General features: G+C 39.9%; 1 protein-coding gene across 4 annotated transcripts in view; it reads right to left on the bottom strand.

Annotated features, from left to right (window-relative positions):
- Positions 1 to 20,485, bottom strand: part of NASP (nuclear autoantigenic sperm protein) — a 34,450-nt gene that overhangs the window by 1,359 nt on the left and 12,606 nt on the right. For 2 of the 4 annotated variants that reach the window (XM_057552086.1, XM_028163361.2), the window contains 12 exons: positions 18,715 to 18,765; positions 10,877 to 10,987; positions 9,279 to 9,359; positions 8,143 to 8,252; positions 6,460 to 7,446; positions 2,742 to 2,821; positions 2,257 to 2,342; positions 2,070 to 2,143; positions 1,041 to 1,229; positions 756 to 922; positions 306 to 362; positions 140 to 217 (listed from right to left, as the gene is read on the bottom strand). In XM_057552086.1, coding sequence (XP_057408069.1) covers positions 140 to 217; positions 306 to 362; positions 756 to 922; positions 1,041 to 1,229; positions 2,070 to 2,143; positions 2,257 to 2,342; positions 2,742 to 2,821; positions 6,460 to 7,446; positions 8,143 to 8,252; positions 9,279 to 9,359; positions 10,877 to 10,987; positions 18,715 to 18,765 — 2,071 coding nt within the window. The remainder of the gene's footprint in view (positions 1 to 139; positions 218 to 305; positions 363 to 755; positions 923 to 1,040; positions 1,230 to 2,069; positions 2,144 to 2,256; positions 2,343 to 2,741; positions 2,822 to 6,459; positions 7,447 to 8,142; positions 8,253 to 9,278; positions 9,360 to 10,876; positions 10,988 to 18,714; positions 18,766 to 20,485) is intronic. The other 2 variants (XM_028163368.2, XM_057552098.1) reach the window with 2 other exon arrangements.

Below are 20,485 nucleotides of genomic sequence, written 5' to 3'. Positions count from 1 at the left end.
CGTTTTTGCAAAACGAATGTCTTATTGCACCTAGTATGAGGGGTGTTTATAGAAAAGGTAGTCCTCATGTGTCATTGGAGGGAAAAAAAAATGCAGAGTGAGAAGAAGACAGAAAAGAAATGACCACATATAGATTTACCTTCTTTCTGACAAGGTGAGAAATATCAGTCACACAATTTGATGAGGAAGCACCATCTGCTGGCTTTCTACAGGCGATCTGGCAATAAGAAACCTTTGTTAGCAATGTACTCCTAGACAAACACTGAGGTCTAATATTAAGTGACAAAAACCACCTGAATACCCACCATGGAGACTGAAGAGCCTCCTCCACTAGGAGTGAAACCTGAAGTAGAGCTCTCCACCTGTGTGAGAGATGACAAACCCAAGTGGGTCCCAGGATAGAGCCCACCAGGTCACCCACCTACAAGCAACTGTTTAAGACCTCAAATACTAGTGGCCACCATATAGTAGCAACATCACTCACCTCCTCTACTCATACCCGTGGTCACACATAGTAAGTAGCTGAGACAGAATTCAAACCCACACAGTCTGGCTCCAGAGCATATTGTCTTAAGCATTTTTACTATTTGAGAGAAACAGTATATGAGTTCTCACATTCCCTCTGACCTCCAACTCCCTGGAAACCAAGTCATAAGTAAAATTCCTAAGCAAATGGCACGCTAATACCATGATAAAGGGCCTTCAACAATATCGAATATACTATTATCAAAACTTTAAAAGGAAACCAAACGAACCAGAGTTGCTTTCAGAGCCAATTCAGCTACATTCCCACTACGCTGGGACTCCTTTGCATCTTCTATCTTCTCTCTAATTTCAGGTAGCAGCTCCTTCAGCTCCTCAATTTCTTTCTCATATTCAATAGGTGATCCTTCGGCCTCCTTCATATGCTCATTAAGTACAGCTAGGAAGAACAGGCTGAAGTGATCAGTAATAGATAACACAAAAGAAGCCTTTTTTTTTTTAAACTGTCAATACTGGATCCATCAAAATCACTGTGGAAACAGCTGATGCTTACTCACCCATTCTCTTCTCAATGACTTCAATAGATTTGCTGAACTGTGCCACTGCTTCATCATACTGAGAGTTGTACCCATAGGCCAAGCCCAGCTGGTAGTGGGTCTCGGCAAGGAGCCGATCATGGGCTTCCAGGTACTGCTCCTGCAGGTTTAGGCAAGCCTGGAACTCCTCTACAGCTTGGATGTAATTCTCTAACGAAGAGAAAAACAGCAAGCAAATGGACATTTAATATATAGTACTTCTAAAATTTCAGACCATGCTGCAGGAATGTGCTCCCATCTTATATTTCATTTTTCTTTGTAGCATCTCCAGGACCCTTGACTAAAAACCATCAAAATGACTTTTAAAAACCTACTGAGGTGCTTCCCTGGTGGCGCAGTGGTTAAGAATCTGCCTGCCAATGCAGGGGACACGGGTTTGAGCCCTGGTCCGGGAAGATCCCACATGCTGCGGAGCAACTGGGCCCGTGAGCCACAACTACTGAGCCCACGCTCTAGAGCCTGTGAGCCACAACTACTGAAGCCCGCGTGCCTAGAGCCCTTCTCCGCAACAAGAGAAGCCACCACAATGAGAAGCCCGTGCACCACAACAAAGGGTGGCCCCCGCTCACCCCAACCAGAAAAAGCCATGCACAGCAAGGAAGACCCAACACAGCCATAAATTAAAAAAAAAAAAAAAAAAAAACCCTACTGAGAAGGACTTCCCTGGCGGTCCAGTGGTTAGAACTCTGCACTCCCAATGCAGGGGGCACGGGTTCAATCCCTGGCTGGGGAACTAAGATCCCACATGCTGCACGATACAGCCAAAAAGAAAAAAAAACCAACCCTATTGAGAGACTTTCAGTTAGAGTACCATTTAAAAGACTGTTCATTGTTCTAGGACCCATAGAGAACCCAAAAAACCTACTGTCCTTTTAAAGCTAATTGCCCACAATTTATGATCAATTGAGCTGGATTTTAAGGAATTAGAGGAAGATTAAGGCAGGGGCAAGGGATGTGTTAGAGAAGAGAGTAAAATGGAAAATGTATTACCAGATTCAACACTAACTTCTCCTAGTTTAAGATGTGCCTGTGCAGCATAAAGCTGAGCTTCTTTCGTGTCTTGCCTAAAAGAAGGAAAGATGGTCAGAAACCTTAATAGCATCTGTCGACCCCTAACTGCTTTCTGTTTTCAACCACCAAGCTCCCAACCTAAGCCTAGAAGCACCAAGAGTTTTACCTTTTAAAAATGATCTTTGCTAAATCCAGCATATCCCAGGCAAGCTCTAGGTTCCCAATCTCCTCTTCTTCATTTTCTTGAAGAGACTGAAGTATATCCAAATCATTAGTATTAGGCAGAAGTACAAGACAGGCATCATTTGATTACAAATCTAAATGTATAATTTAGTATAGCTTGGGGGCGTGGGATGGGGAGAGACTGATATAGGATTCAAAGTTCATATTTTTCTCCCTAAACCTACAGAATGGACCCCTACAAAGTCTACCCCATATCACCTTATGTCAGTGATAGTTAGCAGTGATATGTTGGGTCATGTCCCAACTGACAGGACCCCCTGGGGGCAAATGGATCTGTCTATTCCCAGCATGAATAAAGGGTCCCCAATCCCTAACCAAGAAACAGCTACCTATAATAATCATGCCTACACTAGTAAACCAAAGTACCACAATAAGAAAGTAGACAATGATACTGAACAAATAATTCACCTTGTTTTCAAGAATTGAATCATTTGGTGTTTCTTCAGCCTTGTCATTTTCTTTATCCTCCTCTTCTGAGCCCTCGGTTTCTGCAAGTAAAAATTCTTCAGTATTGAGAATACTAAGGATCTGACAAGTCAAAAATTCCAATAAACATCTCTCAAATAACCTATATTCTGAGGTAGGACAGGCCAGATACTAAGCCAAATCAGTTAACATCTGAACTGGATATAAATAATAAAAGCCAGTGGTTAAAACAGTCTAATTCAAGTCTAATCCAGACTTAGATTGTATAATCTTATAGTGTCTATGGTTCAGAGCTTCAGTGATCAACAGGCTGTGTTTCTCTTCTAAAAGTCAACCTGGACCGTTCGGATCAGAACAGATTAGCTGACTTTTATTCATGGGCTTAGAAGCTCCCATCTACTCAACCAGAATCAGTTGGAGGCCTCAGCCAGTATTCCTGGGGTCTTTAAGCCAATTGTCAGTTAATACTAATAAGGCCAAGAAAATACCAAAAGTTAAATTACTCCAGTCCATTCAAAGCAAGAATACTCAAGAAACTAGCTTTCCCACAACAGAACTGTGGAGGGAAAAGCATAGCCCTTAACAACTCTCACCAATGAGCATGCCACACACTCCAGCCAGCTCTAGCACGTACAGAATTTGAGTGAGCAGTACCATGTTAAAATTTCCAGCCATATCAACACCATATTTCACCATATTAACAAACACTCACAAGTTAACTGCCTGTTAAGGACAGGCTGCTGATAAATAGCTCTACACATCACTTAAGGTTCAAAATGTCAAGTGATTAACAAGTGAACCTTTGGGGGGTTCACAATTCATGAAATGCGTATAATGTGCCTATCTCTGCCATCTTTCATTAAGCATCTAACACCAGCAGAAAAACTCAAATATTGTCTCCTAACTAAAAACTAGGCCTTAGAGCCATGAAGTCAGGTTAAAGGACTTTTATCTAACAATACTGCTTCAGGATGGGAATAGGCACAGAAAAGTCCTATAAGGACAAACTAAAGCCCGCTAAGAACCAGTTAAAGTTACAAGCTAATTACAGTTAACCTCTACAGCAAACAAACCCCGTTTTATCAAGTGCCTCCCTTTTCTCCTGTTGACTATGTAATTTGGTGCTTCTGAAATATAAATAAGTACCCACACCACCATACACCATTATCTTTCCATGCCCAAATTTCGAAGTGGTGTACTTAGTTCCCTGATGTTAGACTAGATGGGTGGTTTTACTGATTCTGACAATGAAGCCCATCCTCCACCAGAATATATGACAGGTGAAGCAGATCTTTGTATTTCTCACAATACTAAAAAAACCAAACGCCTTACCTTCCCAATTTGTAGGAAAATTTGACAAAATGTTGTTATTCTATATTCTTCTTATTTATCTGGTATCTGTTCCACTCATACCAAAATGCTAAAAGTTGACATTTAATTTGGCATAAAATATCTAGTTATTTGGAGTTTTACATCAAATTTTTAAATTAAAATTCTTATAATGGTCTGAGAAAAATATTGGTTTCTCTTGAGGAATCTGCACTACCTTCATGGAATGGTGGAGAGGGAGCTAGGTTAATGAGAAAGCCATTACTTTAAAATAACACTTTCCAACCTGGTAACCTGTACCCACATATTACTAGGAATGCAATGAAGGCCTCAGTAAAGAGATCTGTTAAAATATTTTCTAAGCTTCTTTGAAAATGGAGTCTTTTTTGTGGTATGCCATCCTTCAGAGAAAGGGAAACAATGTTTTATAACGTATCATTTCTCTGATCTTGTAGCATCTTCAAAACAGTATGGGCAGAGAGTTGTGCAAACCAGAAGAATGACGCTCAAAGGCCAAGTAAAGGCAATCTGCTGATTCTCTGGTTATTCTAGCATTCCCAAAGGATAGTCAGGAAACACTACAAATTGACCGGTACAGTCTATCTGAGCATGGCCAAGCTTTATGCCTACAACATTAAAATTTTGTTCACTTACCAATCATATCTAGGGTGACAATTAGAAAAGAATAGGCTTATTATCTTTTTTTTTTTTTTTAGGGATATAGAGAGCCCAAGAGATGGCAGGAAATGGAGGTTTTAAGAGAAAACCTCTTTTAAGATTTCTGCAGGCTAGTGTTACCACATAAATTTCTGACAAGAGGTGGGTTAAGGGAAGGGATGAAAGTTGCCTTCCTCAGTGTGAGGTATCTTGGGAAGAACAATACATTCAAATCAGATCTATGGTCAGATTCCAGTACTATGATGTACTGTTTGACCCTAAACAAGTCACGTAACCCCCAAGCCTCAGCTTCCTCATCACTATAACTGGAGTAATACTACCTACTACACAGTACTGTATTTTGGAATCAAAAGTAGTGTATGTGAGAGAGCTCTAACAATGTTACTTGTGAGACTCAATTGAATAGTTTTTGAACTGTGGAGAAATATGACATCTCTACTGTAGCTTATTATTCAAAGTCCAACTTCAGAGAGCCAGCAGAGCTTTTTACTACTCTAGCTAATTGTCATTAAAGATTAAGACATGGGAGGTTTTTTTTAAATTGAGGAATTCAGTTCTGTGCTTTTTCCATAGATACCTCCTAAAGCCCAATAAGCAGCCCAATGGTTCTACCATTTAGCCAATTCACTTCTGGTTACCATGCCTGTGCTGGCTGGAGTACAGGGACCTGCACATAGGTAGAAGGAAGTTTACCAGAATTAGCTACACATATTGATAATGGGTCTTTGAACATCTAAAACTTAAGAGAACTCGAAGTAGTCTGTCAATTATGTAAGTAATATACATGTGTAATAATGATTAATTGGAATATACCTATGGTTATTAATAACAACGTTAGATAATCTTATGGACAGTAGAATCCTCAAATGATAGTATAACTCAAGTCAGACGTGCCAGTTATGGAGTTGCTAATTAGAGGCTTATACATCTTGATGAAACTGAATCACAATTAGACCAATAATACTATTAAAGCATCCACACTTTATAATGTTCTAAGTAACAAAAAATTCAGTTTAGCAGCCAAAGCAAGCATGAAATGAGGGGGGAAAGCAGCAAGAGGGCTTAACTGTTAGGTTTTCTGTTATCTTTGGAGGGGGCTAATTTAACTAATGTGAATAAGCCTCTAAACACTTACTGAAGACTAAAAGTAAAGATTACCAGAGTTCTTCCACTCTGGCGATAGACCATTCAAGGGTTAACTGCCTTCATTTAAACGGCATGCCTGCTTAAGTGTATCAATTCAGTGGATTCTACTGCTCTAATTCTGATTCCTAAAGCAGAGAAAAAGGAACCAAGTGAACAGTAAATTTAAAAATCAAGAGGCATGCAAGTGAACATCCATTCAGCATTCTCTGCCAGCCTAGCCCACTATTTCCCTATCTACCCCACTTCCCACCCACCTTTATTGGCTAGTATGGTACAAGTTACTGATAGCTAGCCAAGTCTCAGATATCACAGAAAGGCCTATTTTGCAGTTAGTAAAGCGTTAGTTTATAAGCCAGCTAAAGAAGACTTGCTTTAACTTGCTCAACTTATCACCACCTTCTTAAACTATCCCCATTTTCACTTAGCCCTCTCCTAATCCAAAGGCAGACGGAAAATCCTGAATGGAAGGCTGACTTTTTTACCCATGATTAGTGAGTCAAATCCAGAATGTACTCCACCCACTGCAGCTCTTGCATGTCCCGGTTACCTTCACCCTCTTTCATCTGTTCTTCTTTGTCTTGTGTTTCTTCATTAGCAGCTATCTTAACTTTGTCTTCAGGGGATTTCTCAGTAGCCCCCTGGGCTACCTTAGTCTCAACCCCATCTCCAGCTGCCTCAGACTCTTCTATAGACAGCTTAGTCTCCTCCTGGCTAGGAACCAACTCTGCCCTGACCTTCTCCTCTAGTCCTGAGCCATCTTTTGTTTCTGTCCACCCTTCTGCATCAGTCTTCGGTTCACTGGGAGTGTGATCCCCTGCAGCTGATAGTCCGTTGACTGCACCATCCTTAGGGAGAACTGGGTCCTCCTGCCCAGGCTTCTCAGAGACTTCTGATCCAGCTTCTGCAGCTGAGGCCTCTGCAGCCTGTGCTGTCACCTCTGGTGACTCTTCAGCAGCAGGCAATTCTTGCCCTACCAACTGCTCAAGAACAGCCTTTCCTGGCTCACTTGCAGAAACAGCTACCTGCTCCTTTGGCTCATCCCCACCCACATCCACTGGCTTGACTGCTTCTATCTCCACTGCAGTGCCCTGCTTTTCTAGAGTCACAACAGGTTGCTCTTCTGAAGCTTCTTTTGGTTTCTCCTCTATGCTCGCAATTACTTCTCCCTGACCTCCTTTTTCTCTGCACTCTTCTTGGACGTCAGTTCCAGAAACTGATTTTCCTTCCTCAGCATCTGGTGTTTCCTGTTCTGGCTTCTGAGAAGTGACTTCAGCTTCATTCAGTCCTTCTGGTGCTGCTGTTCCTTTTCCCTCTTTAGTGGTTTCAGTTAACTGATCTGGAGTTGATTCAACTTTTTCCTGTAGTTCCCCTGCAGGCTCACTTATATCCATATCTTCTCTTCCACCCTTCTCCATATCAGTTTCCTGTTCTTTATCCGTTTCAGGCTTTACCAGAGACTTGTCTTCTGTTTTTTTGGCTTCTTTTTCTCCCATGGCGTCATAAACCTGTTCTCTCAACTCTTCCCTTGCTTCCTCTACATGGTTAAAGAACATGAAGCATAAACATGTCTTCGAGTTTAATGATAAAAGCATAAATGGAAACTAAAAATACATTCCCTTTAAACCCTCAAACAGCCTGGCTTATGTGTTTAGCAGATGGCCTGCAAATTATCTGCCCCCTTGAGAAAAGCAAAGGGAAACTCCCAGCTAGCAGAGCAACTTACTGCAAAAGAAACCCAAGCTCCTTAAATTAGATATTATTTTACTTGAGCATTCTGGTATCAGTTAGGTAAGAGATGCCAAGCTTTACATTCTCTTCTAAACACTATATAGACCTCCATCTGATATGTAAAATTCTAGCAGCCAAACTCAAATTAGAAATTAACATTTAATTTTCTTAGACACAAAAAAATGTAAAAGGGCTCCAAAAGCACAGCCATTAAAATAACTGAGCTGCAAAGCTTTTTAAAATTCACATCAGAAAAATATTTAAGGTTGTTTTAATACTTAAAACATCAATTTAAATTACCAGATTTATTTGGGAAATTAAGTTATCCCCTTACAAAAGCCTGCTATCAGTTTCAGTAATCAGCCACCTCCCCTGCAGTCTCCACCAGATGCAGGTGTCACCCCAGGAGAGACCATTCAGGATAAGGAGAGCCCTATTTCCATCACTTGTACACAAGAAATAAACGTCGCATCTCTTGAATGTCACATGCAACTCCACATACCATCTATGTTATCATTATTTTCTACCAGAGTTTCTTCTTCTGTTTTTTCTCCTTCCTCCTCTTCCACATGCACACCTTCCAGGGCATTTCCCAACACACCATTCTCCATTCTAGCAGAACAAAAGGAGAAAGCACTAAAGGTATGATGGCTAGAACCTAACAGTCTTCGTAAGACAGAAACTGTAGTCCTGTATTATAAAAGCAACAGAAGAGTAAGCAAGTACAGAGAATATAAACTATAAGCACTCATGAAAGAAATGCAATGATCAAAACTTCTAATATAAATTAAGGCTGTAAGAGCACTGAAAGAAACAAACATACCCTTTTTATCCAGCCACCTGAAAAAGCACTGATGACTCTTATCAAAAGGGCCATATTTCCCAAACTTCTCATCCACCTACATTTCTCTAGATGGCCAAAAACATTCTGGCAAGGTTTTCATGACAAATCCTTAGAATGCTCTACAAAATTAGAAAACTTAGCAGAACAAAGATTAAATAGATTACAGAATATTTGCTACTCTGTGTACCCTCAATATATTTTATTCTGATTAATAAATTCTGGTGGAAAATACACAACTTTCCAACAGTTAAGACTACTTGTGAGTCTTAAGACATTTTCACATGCCAGTGTTTTCAAATTGTCCTTCATTCAGTCCTTCTTATGGATGACTGTTTTGGGCTAGCTGAGAGTGCTTTCAAAGGTTCTCTCTCTAAATTGGACTTTGATAAATTACTGACTATTCACTAATGGAAAGACCTTTGCTTCTAATTACTGCAAAAGTCAAAACCTAAGTATAACTTTACTCTTTGTATCAAGTGCCTTTCAAAACTCCCATCAAGTGAATTCTCTGGCGGTCCAGTGATTAGGACTCCATGCTTTCACTGCTGGGGGCACGAGTTCAATCCCTGGTCGGGGAACTAATATCCCACAAGCCCACAGCACACCCCCTCCCCCAAAAAAACTTCCATCAATCTTTCATGTTCCTTCTAAACCCCCCCAGTAAAGCCAGTCTCACTTAGCTCATGTGAAATCTCAAAGCTAGTAAACAATCTTAGCAAACAAAGAAACAAGTTTTTAAATAGACTACTATGATACAAAACATATTACTTAAAAACTTGGCTTGAAAGACATACCTTGCCAACTCCAGAAGCGATTTCCCATAGAAAAAGAAGGCTTCTCCACATTCATTAGCTGTCTCTCCATACTTCTTACCTCTACAAAGAGAATAAACAGCTAATTAACATCTAGTCTAAAATTTTTTTCCCCTAGTTCTTTAGCTATAAAATGACATTTCTTCTGTAACACATCCTTCTAGGAAACCAATGCTCCACTCCTCTTGCTTTGAAGTCAAGGTCCAAGGGACTTTAAGAATGAATGAATTAATGTTGCCTGTTCTTCATCTATATAGTATATAATTACAAATTTAGATATATAATATACATTATATAATTAGAATATAATATATACTCTAAAAGACATCCATTTGCTACAGTTATACTATATAATCTAAGAGCCAAATTACATTAATAGGCGTTTCTCCTGGTATAAGATAGGGGTCAATATGGGTCAGAATATTGTTAGAGGGCCTTTGGCTGGGACCTAAAGCATGAATAAGGTCCATGGAAAGGCATGATGATAAAGAGTTAAGAGCATGTTCTCTGGAGCCTGACTGCCTAGGTTCAAATCCTGCCTCTAACTTTTAACCTTAGTCAAGTTACTTAATCTCACAGTACCTTAGCTTTCTCATCTGTAAAATGGAAATGTTAAGAACCGCTCAGAGCTATTGCAAGAACTAATTAAGTTAATGTATATAAAATCATTTAAAATAATGCTTAGAAATACAGATAGCACTATATATACAAATTCAAGCTATTAATATCTAGACAGGGAAGAAGAAGAGGAAAAAAATCACAAGTGTGATAAATGGTAAGGAGGAGGTACTTTATGTGGAGTAAGGAGACCAGCTTTCGTGGGGTAAAGGATTGGCAGAAATCATGCTAAGTCAGGCCAACTAATAGCCTAAGAGATTAGTGAGAGTAAACAGAGCAACTAAACAAAGAAACTATTGTGATGAAGGTCATGTTTAAGGGTAGCCTACTAGATTAGAATAATGTATCTCAAATTTTCCTCCTAAATACCCTTAATGGCAGGACAGTGAGAAAACTGAACTTTCCAGGAATAAGGAATAAGCTAAGAAGCGTGTTTCTATGTGCTTAATCTTAAAAACTTAGATTTTAACATTTTCATTGTAAGATAACTACGCATTTTTATATAAAAATACCTAAATACTCAGTATCAGATGAAATCTGGGCCCTACCCTTAGCACACCACTGAATACCAGAACCTCAGCTCTTCAGACTCAGGTGATGATGAAGAGGCCAGAGGCCAATAATCTGACGAGATTATTGCAGACATCCAGGAATAAGATTCTGTTCTAGAGGGAGTAAGGGTTGTGGAAAAAAATGGACAAATATGACCCTGAACCAAAACCAGGACAAGTTAGTTAGTTAGTGATGAACAGAAAACAAATTACTTTAACTCAGGAAAATCAAAGGCTGAAATTGGTCAGTGATACGTAAATTTTATAGTTATAGGAATAAATTTACACATGAAAAATAATCAAATCTTCTTAAACTCTTGCTCTTTATTCTTTTTATCCCGTTAAACAACTTTTTATGATTCAAGTTTATTAGGAACACAATAGCCCATCATAGCAAAACACAGTACTTACAAAAGACTAGCTGCTTCCTGGAAGGCATTGACAGCTGCTGGAATATCCCCCATCACCAGATGTTTCTGTCCTAAACCCAATAGTTTCTTAGCTTCACTATCCACATCCAGACTGCAAGAGAAAGATTTTTTTCAAACGTCAAATACTTTTGGAACCAACATTTTTGGAATACCTGCTACATTTAAACCATAACACTTTCTTTAATTTCTTTAAACCTCTGAACTACTCTGGCAAGGCTTAGCTAACCCACACTTACCTATCACTAAAAAAGCTCACTACTAAGATATATGCATGGTAAATAAGCACATGAAAAGACGCTCAACAACATCAGTCATTTGAGAAATGCAAATTAAACTCATAATGAGATACTATTATACTCCCACTAGAATGGCAAAAATGTAAAGACTGACCACATCAAGTGTTGGCAAAGATGTAGAGCAACTAGAACTCTCATACTCTGCTGACAGGAATGTAAAATGGGAGAGTCACTTTAGAAAACAGCTGGCGAGTTTCTTAAAAAGTTAGATATATACCCATCATATAATATCTAGCCATTCCATTCCTAGGAATTAACCCAAGAGAAATGAAAGTATATACCCATAAAAAGACACGTACACATATATTCATAGCAGCTTTATCTGTAGTAGCTAAAAACTAGAAACCCAAATGGATAAATTGTGATATATCCACAATATGGAATATCAATAAAAAGGAATGAACTGTTGAAACACATAACATGGATGAATCCTGATTATGCTGAATCAAAGATGCCATACCAAAAACAGTACATACAGTATGATTCGATTTAGATAATGTTCTACAAAATGCAAACTCATCTACAGCGACAGAAAGTAGATTAATGGTTGCCTGGAGAGGGAATGAAGTACAAAGGAGCATAAAGAAATTTTGAGATGATAAATATGTCATTATCTTATGATATTGGTCTACAGGTATATACACATGTAAAAGCTCATCAAATTACTCACTTCAAAAATGTGCAGTTTAGGGGACTTCCCTGGTGGCGCAGTGGTTAAGAATCCGCCTGCCAATGCAGCGGACACGGGTTCAAGCCCTGGTCCGGGAAGATTCCACTTGCCGCAGAGTTGCTCGTGTGTCACAAATACTGAGCCTGCGCTCTAGAGCCCGCAAACCACAACTACTGAGCCTACATGCCACAACTACTGAAGCCCGTGCACCTACAGCCTGTGTCCCACAACAAGAGAAGCCACCACAATGAGAAGCCCGCGCACCACAACGAAGAGCAGCCCCCACTCGCCACAACTAGAAAAAGCCCACACACAGACCCAACACAACCAAAAAAAAAAAAAAAAAAAAACCTTCAAAAAAAAAACAGTAATAGGAGAAGACTACTTAGAAAGAATCTAGGCTAAGACCAAGGAAATAGTAGAAATGGTTAGATTCTCAATATACTTATTTTGGAATTTGCTAATGTACTGGATACATAATTTCTTGAATGAAAAAGTAATAAAGCCAATGCTTTCTGGCCTGGGCAACTGTAATAACAATGGATACTTACTATGTGCCACGTGATAATTATACCTATATTTACATTTAATCTTGGTATCTACTTCATAAGGCTGTAACTTATTATCTCCATTTTACAGATGTGAAAACTGAGAATTAGTGGCAGGGACCATCTAGATCTCTAGATCATCTAGACGATCTAGATCAAGATTTATACAACATTGCCATTTATTGAGATAGCCAACTGAGGGAAAAGCAGGTGAGGGGCAGGGTAATCTAGTTTTGGACACGTTAATTGTAAGATGCCTACTGAACCTCCAAGATATTGAAAGGAAGAGATTCAGGAAATATGTAGGGTCTAGAGATACAAATGGGGTGTCATGCGCTTAAAGCCACAGGCCTGAGCTAAACTGGGCGAGATTACCTAGGGAGTGACTATTAATAAAGAAGTCATAGGACTGAGCCCTGAGAGCATTCCTACATCAGAGGCAGGGGAAATGGGGGAGAACAAGCCCCTGTCACTCCCCCTACTGAAAAAAGAATAGCTAGTAAGGGAAAAAAATATAGTATCCCTGAAGCCAAATGAAGACATGTAAAGAAAGAAGTGATCCACTGGATCAAATGTTACTGGCAAGATTAACTAATCACTAGATTAAGGAATAATATAGATGGCATTAATGACCATTAAGCAAGACCATTTTAGAATGGTAAAAGAAAAACCTGAAGAAGGTTCAGGAAATAAAAAAGGGGAAGTAAAGAAACAAAGTAACGACAACTCTTTCATGTTTTCTTGTCCAAGAAACAGAAATGAAGTAATAGGTAGAAGGGGATGTGGGGGAATCAATGAAGGGTTAAGAACAGGAATACAGTTGGCCCTCCTCATCAACCAAGGATTAAAAATACTCCGGGGGGGGGGGGGGGTGTGTGGTAATTCCAGAAAGTTCCAAAAAGCAAAACTTGAATTTGCTGCACATTGGCCAACTATTTACATAGCATTTTCATAATATTTACAACTATTTACGTTGTACTAGGTAGTATAAGTAATCTAGAGACAATTTTAAAGTATACAGGAGTATGTGTTCGGTTATATGCAAATACTATGCCATTTTATATAAGGGACTTGAGAATACACAGATTTTAGTACTGGGGGCAGGGGGCGGGGGTATCCTGGAACCAATCCCCCATGAACACCAAGGGAAGACTATGCGATACTTAGTAGGTCGGTACAAATAACCTCATAGGAGAGGAATGGAGTAGTACTGCTAGATAGAGAACTACAAGAGCTCTGTTCTTGAGTAGATAGATGACTGAGGATGGGATCCACTGAACAAGTGGAAATGTTGGTCTCTATATAAGAGCAATGGGGACTTCCCTGGTGGCGCAGTGGTTAAGAATCCACCTGCCAATGCAGGGGACACGGGTTCGAGGCCTGGTCCAGGAAGATCCCACATGCTGCAGAGCAACTAAGCCTGTGCGCCACAGCTACTGAGCCTGCACTCTAGAGCCCACGAGCCACAACTACTGAAACCCGCGCACCTAGAGCCCGTGCTCTGCAACAAGAGAAGCCACCGCAACAAGAAGCCTGCACACCGCAACAAAGACCCAACACAGACAAAAATTAATTAATTAAAAAAAAAGAAGAGCAATGGCTCACAAACTTTTTGGTCTCCAGACTCTTTACACTATCAAATTACAGAAGGTCCTCGAAGAGCCTTTGTGTATGTGAGTAATATCTATTGGTATTTACCATATTGAAATTAAAACTAAAAAATTTTTTAAATATTTTAAAATGTTACATGTTAACATGACTTCTATGAAAAATGACTATTTCCCAAACATAAAAAATTTAGTGAGAAGCACTATTGAACATTTTTGCAAATCTCTTCAATGTCTGGCTTAATAGAAAAGCTGGATTTTCATATTCACTTTTCTGCATTTAACCCATTGGGATTTGTTGTTTCCAATTAAGTATAAAATATCTGACCTCACACTGATACCTGCTTGGAAAAGGGAGTACTTTAATAACCTTTTTAAAATTTTTTGTGGGATCTTAGTTCCCCGACCAGTGATCGAATCCAGACCCCTGGCAGTGGAAGCGTGGAGTCCTAACCACTGCACCACCAGGGAATTCCCTTGAATAATCTTGTAAATGGCTGTGGATATTCTTCTTTGATACTATAGTAAAACTCAATGAGTGGTAGTTCCTTAAAGGTTATCTGCATTGCAGAATCTGAAGATGTACTGACGAACTTTTCATACTGCTACATTAAAAATCATTGTTCTGGGACTTCCCTGGTAGTGCAGTGGTTAAGAATCTGCCTGCCAATGCAAGGGACAGGGGTTCGAGCCCTGGTCCAGGAAGATCCCACATGCCGCGGAGCAACTAAGCCCATACACCACAACTACTGAGCCTGCACTCTAGAGCCTGCGAGCCACAACTACTGAGCCCGTGTGCCGCAACTACTGAAGCCTGCACGCATAGAGCCTGTGCTCTGCAACAAGAGAAGCCACCGCTATGAGAAGCCTGCACACAGCAATGAAGAGTAGCCCCCGCTCACCGCAACTAGAGAAAGCCCACGCAGCAATGAAGACCCAATGCAGCAAAAAATAAATAAATAAATTCATTTATTTATTTAAAATAAAATAAAAATCATTGGTCTATCTTGTACTCTGAATAGATCTCCTATTCATGAATGATTTTGTACACTCATGTACATAAGCAGCATTATTCACAATAGCCAAAAGGTGGAATCAACTCAAGTATCCATTGATAGATGAATGGATAAACAAAATGTGGTCTATACATACAATGGCATATTATTCAGCCTTAAAAAGAGAACTCTGACAGATGCTATAACATGGATTAACCCTGAAGACACTATGCTAAGTTAAATAAGCCAGTCATAAAAAGACAAACGATGTAGGATTTCATTTATATAAGGTACCTAGAGTAGTCAAATTCACAGAGACAGAGAGTAGGATGGTGGTGGCTACCAGGGGCTGGGGGAAGAGATGGAACGTTGTTTAAAGGGTAGAGTTTCAGTTGGAAAGATGAAAATGTTCTGGAGATGGATGGTGGAGAGTTTCAGTTCTGCAAGAACGGACTGGCTCCACAGCAACGTACATGTACTTAACATTACTGAACTGTACATTTAAAAATGGTTATGATGGTAATTTTTTTTAATATTTATTTATTTATTAGGCTGCATCAGGTCTTAGTTGTGGCACGCAGGATCTTCGCTGCAGAGCGCGGGCTCTAGAGCGCATGGACTTCGTTGCCCCGTGGCATGTGGGATCTTAGTTCCCTGACCAGGGATCGAACCCGAGTCCCCTGCATCGGAAAGCGGATTCTTAACCACTGGACCACCAGGGAAGTCCCTATGATTGTAAATTTTATGTTATGTGCATTACACCACAATATAAAACAACAACAACAACCACCAATTTCATCAGAAGAGTCTTGAAATACTGGGACTACATGAGTCAGGCTCAGGTAGTCAATACAACTTCTAAGATCTTAATTTTCATTTGAAAGCTCAAATTCTATCACTGACAACAGATATTCTCAGTTGCTTCCCTTAAAGTGACAGCCTCACTTTATTAATTTTTGAGAAACTGTCTGCCAAATACCCAAGTCTGAGTAATCAGTCTGTTGGTCATCCTTTCAAATCCAGAATTCCACGAAAAATTTAATTCTTAATTCAAACAGTCACACAAATGCTTTTCCTAAAGACAACCATCTTACCTACCTACTTCAGGGTGCAGAATTAGCATTCCTATTTCCCATTTTGTCACACAGAATATTCTAAAACCATGTAGTGAAGGACTGAGAATAAATTTATTAGTTTCTATTGCTTCATCATGGAAGCAATAGAAGTGAAACTGGGAGTGAACTACTTGTACTGCCTTGACCTATGTTAAATAAAGGGCCAGCAGGTTTACCCACCATTGCTTTTGCACCATTAGTGCCAATGTCAACCAGTGAAAACGGCAAATGGTCTACCAATTACGAAAAATTTTGACCTTGTGGAATCTCTGAAAGGGTCTTGGGGATCCCAGGGGCATACAGACTGCACCTTGAGAACCTCTGAATAAGAGCATGGACCAACATCCAAAAGAAAAGAATGTGGGACTTCCCTGGTGGCACAGTGGATAAGACTCCGTGCAGCCAATGCAGGGGGCCCGGGTTCGATCCCTGGTCAGGGAACTAGATCCCACATGCGTACCGCAACTAAGAGTTCGCGTACCGCAACTAAGGAGCCCGCCGGCTGCAACTAAGGCTGAGAGCAAACAAATAAAAAGAAAAAAAAAAAAAAAAAAGAAAGAAAAGAATGTGTGGGTACAGATTTAAGATGGAGTGATTAAGAAATTCCTCTTCCTACTGCTTATTACTGAACAATCAAATTTTTTATAAATTTATTTTATTTATTTATTTTTGGTTGCATTGGGTCTTCACTGCTGCATGCAGGCTTTCTCAGAAGTGGCACGCAGGCAACTTCTTCGTTGCGGTGCATGGGCTTCTCATTGCAGTGGCCTCTTGTTGCGGAGCATGGGCTCAGCCACGTGGGCTTCAGTAGTTGTGGCACACAGGCTCAGTAGTTGTGGCTCACGGGCTCTAGAGCGCCAGCTCAGTAGTTGTGGCACACGGGCTTAGTTGCTCCACAGCATGTGGGATTTTCCCGGACCAGGGCTCGAACCCGTGTCCCCTGCGTTGGCAGGCGGATTCTTAACCACTGCGCCACCAGGAAGTCCCCAATCAAATTTTTTTTAAAAGTAAAATCATCAAGTAAGAGCAAGAAGACAGGTGACGGTACTGAATGTTAAGAAGTTACTCAGCAGAATGAGAGAACAACTTGGCCAGGGAAACATGCTATAGTTGCCAGGCAGTACTAAATAACCATTTCAGATGAGCTGTTACAAATTTATGAGACTAGTCATGTTTTTTCCAACCATCCTTCCAAGTTTCTCTGAGAATCAGATTATCATGCTCCTCAAAAGATCATCAATGCTTAGAATATAAATAATCACATATCAGCAGTGTTCCAGGGGTCACATAGCCTAGCTACATTTATACCTTATTCTCAGTCCAGAAATTTAATACTACGGTATATACCAAGACTCTAAAAAGGTTATGCAAATGTGTGTTTAGGACCGATCCTGAGCAGTACTCCTTCCACCCAAAAACGAGACTGACTCACAAATCAGTAGGTAGTATTTATAAAAGACACGGTTTAAATAACCAAGATAACAATGGAATTTAAGACCACACTGTGAAATGATGAAACAAATGAAAAACTTACTCTTAAAAAAAAAAAGGTGCAGATATTTTGCATAAAGGATTAAACAGAATTTAGAACAGTAATTTTCAACCTAAGTGAGCTTAAGATTTAACAGGAAGCTTTTCCAAAACACTCATACACTCAACAAATGAAATCTGTAGGAATGCAACCCAGGCATTTACCTTTTGGATAAGCTTTCTAGTTAATTAATTATTATGCTTACCTCTGGTTAAAAACCACGGTCACATCCAGATGGGGAAGTTACATGGAAGTACGTGTGAGCTCAATATAAAATTTAAAACTTTCAACCAGAATAACAACAAAATTGAAAATGGCAACCTTACAAAACAGAGATCTAAATCAGTAGAAGTATTCAAAGAAAGAATAAGTTAGGGACTTCCCTGCTGGTCCAGTGGTTACGAATCTGCCTTCCAGTGCAGGGGACGCGGGCTCGATCCCTGGTCGGGAAACTAAGATCCCACATGCTGTGGGGCAAATAAGCCCATGTGCCACAACTAGAGAGCCCATGCGCCACAACTAGAGAGAGGTCTGCGCTGCAATTAAGATCTGACACAGCCAATAAATAAATTAAAAAAATATTTTTTAAGAAAAGAATAAGTTAGGGACTTCCCTGGTGGCACAGTGGTTAAGAATCCGCCTGCCAATGCAGGGGACATGGGCTCGAGCCCTGGTCTGGCAAGATCCCACATGCTGCAGAGAAACTGAGCCCATGCACCGCAGCTACTGAGTCTGCGCTCTAGAGCCCGCGAGCCACAACTACTGAGCCTGCATGCCATAACAACAACAGAAAAATAAGTTAGCATTTGCCAGGCATGTTGGGTACTAAGTAAGAAGAAGAATTAAAACATTTTTTCAATTCTAATATTTTAATCGAATACAAAAAAACCTGACGACATCATTGTCAGGACTCCATACTTTAAATTAGACAGGTACTTTAACATTCAGTCTTATTCGTTACCTATTGAAAATAATGAAACAAACTGCCCTCAAGTTATATAGCTCTTAGTCTATGTTCCAGATATAAATCTAATTGTACCATGTAAATAATCTTACCTCTCCACTTTATCTGTAGAGGTAGAAGGAGCAGGGACATCTTCTTCAATTCTGTAATAAAAAATTAAGGGGAAAAAAGTAAAACTGAAGGCTATTTTAAGACTAGAAATTAAACAAATTAAGAAAATATGGGGACTTCCCTGGTGGTGCAGTGGTTAAGAATCCGCCTGCCAATGCAGGGGACACGGGTTCGAGCCCTGATCCAGGAAGATGCCACATGCCATGGAGCAGCTAAGCCCGTGCGCCACAACTACTGAGCCTGCGCTCTAGAGCCCGTGAGCCACAACTACTGAGCCCTCGTGCCACAACTACTGAAGTCCGCGCGCCTAGAGCCCGTGCTCCACAACAAGAGAAGCCACCACAACGAGAAGCCCGCACACCACAATGAAGAGTAGCCCCCGCTTGCCGCAATTAGAGAAAGCTCACGCGCAGCAACGAAGACCCAATGCAGCCAAAAATAAATAAACTTTATAAAAAAGAAAAGAAAATATAAAGCCATAAAAAGAGCGATTTAGGGGACTTACTTGGTGGCTCAGTGGTTAAGAATCCGCCTGCCAATGCAGGGGACACGGGTTCGAGCCCTGGTCCGAGAAGATCCCACATGCCGCGGAGCAACTAAGCCCGTGTGTCACAGCTACTGAGCCTGCGCTCTAGAGCCCACGAGCCACAGCTCCTGAGCCCACGTGCCTAGAGCCTGTGCTCCCTAACAAGAGAAGCCACCGCAATGAGAAGCCTGCACGCTGCAACAAAGACCCAATGCAGCCAAAAATAAAAATAAATAAATTTATTAAAAAAAGAGCGATTTATTAAATGCTCAAAATATTAAGGTTTTACATAATATTTATTTACATTATCAAATTTAATCCTTACTCAAATAACCGTTGTATGCTTATTTGCTACACATGAAGTACACTACAGTGAACAAGACAGTTATATCCTAGATTTGAGTTTACGATCAGACAGAAGAGAATGCAGTATTTGTTATAACCCAGTATGTGCAATCCTGAAAATCTCACATTCTGCAACTGCTCACTAAAAATAAGTTTAAAAAAAAAAAAAAAAAGGAAGAAGCAGTTTCCCAGAACATTCATTTTTTTGAAAAGTACTAATAAATAACTTAAAAATATTTCATAGTTGTGTTTACTAATAAAGTCTAAAAATAATGACCAACTCAGGAGCAATGAGTAACCCCCCTAGCACCTAGACTGTGCTCCTGAAAATCCATTTCCCACTAAAAATAACCAAGACTCCATTGAGAAATAATTGATTCTAAGCCAGGGCAGGGGAAGTACATAGGTGAATCTGGGACAATTTCATGCCAGAAAGCAACAAAACTATATCTAGTATTATTTAGGGTCATATCTACTTATGGTCATGCTAAAAGGAATTATAAAGGAAAGGTGGGAATCCAGGGTAAAGCATGGGAAGAGTTCTTTGTACTATTTTTTCACTTTTCTATAAACTTGATGTTTCATATTTACAAAAATATTACAAAAGCACACTTAGGAGCCAACCCCAATAAAATCTCACTGGCCAGAAGAAGGGACAATATGAGCATCAACAAAGATAATAACTGCATAACCAACAAGGACCTACTGTATAGCACAGGGAACTCTGCTCAATATACTGTAATAACCTAAATGGGAAAAGAACTTGAAAAACAATAGATACATGTATATGTATAACTGAATCACTTTGCTGTACACCTGAAACCAACACAACATTGTTAATCAACTATACTCCAATATAAAATTAAAAAAATTTTTAAAGA

Source organism: Balaenoptera acutorostrata, chromosome 1 (genome assembly GCF_949987535.1).
Source record: "Balaenoptera acutorostrata chromosome 1, mBalAcu1.1, whole genome shotgun sequence".
NCBI lineage: Eukaryota > Metazoa > Chordata > Mammalia > Artiodactyla > Balaenopteridae > Balaenoptera > Balaenoptera acutorostrata.
The sequence above is the reverse complement of the archived record's forward strand: the minus strand, read 5'-3'. Positions and strand labels throughout refer to the sequence as shown.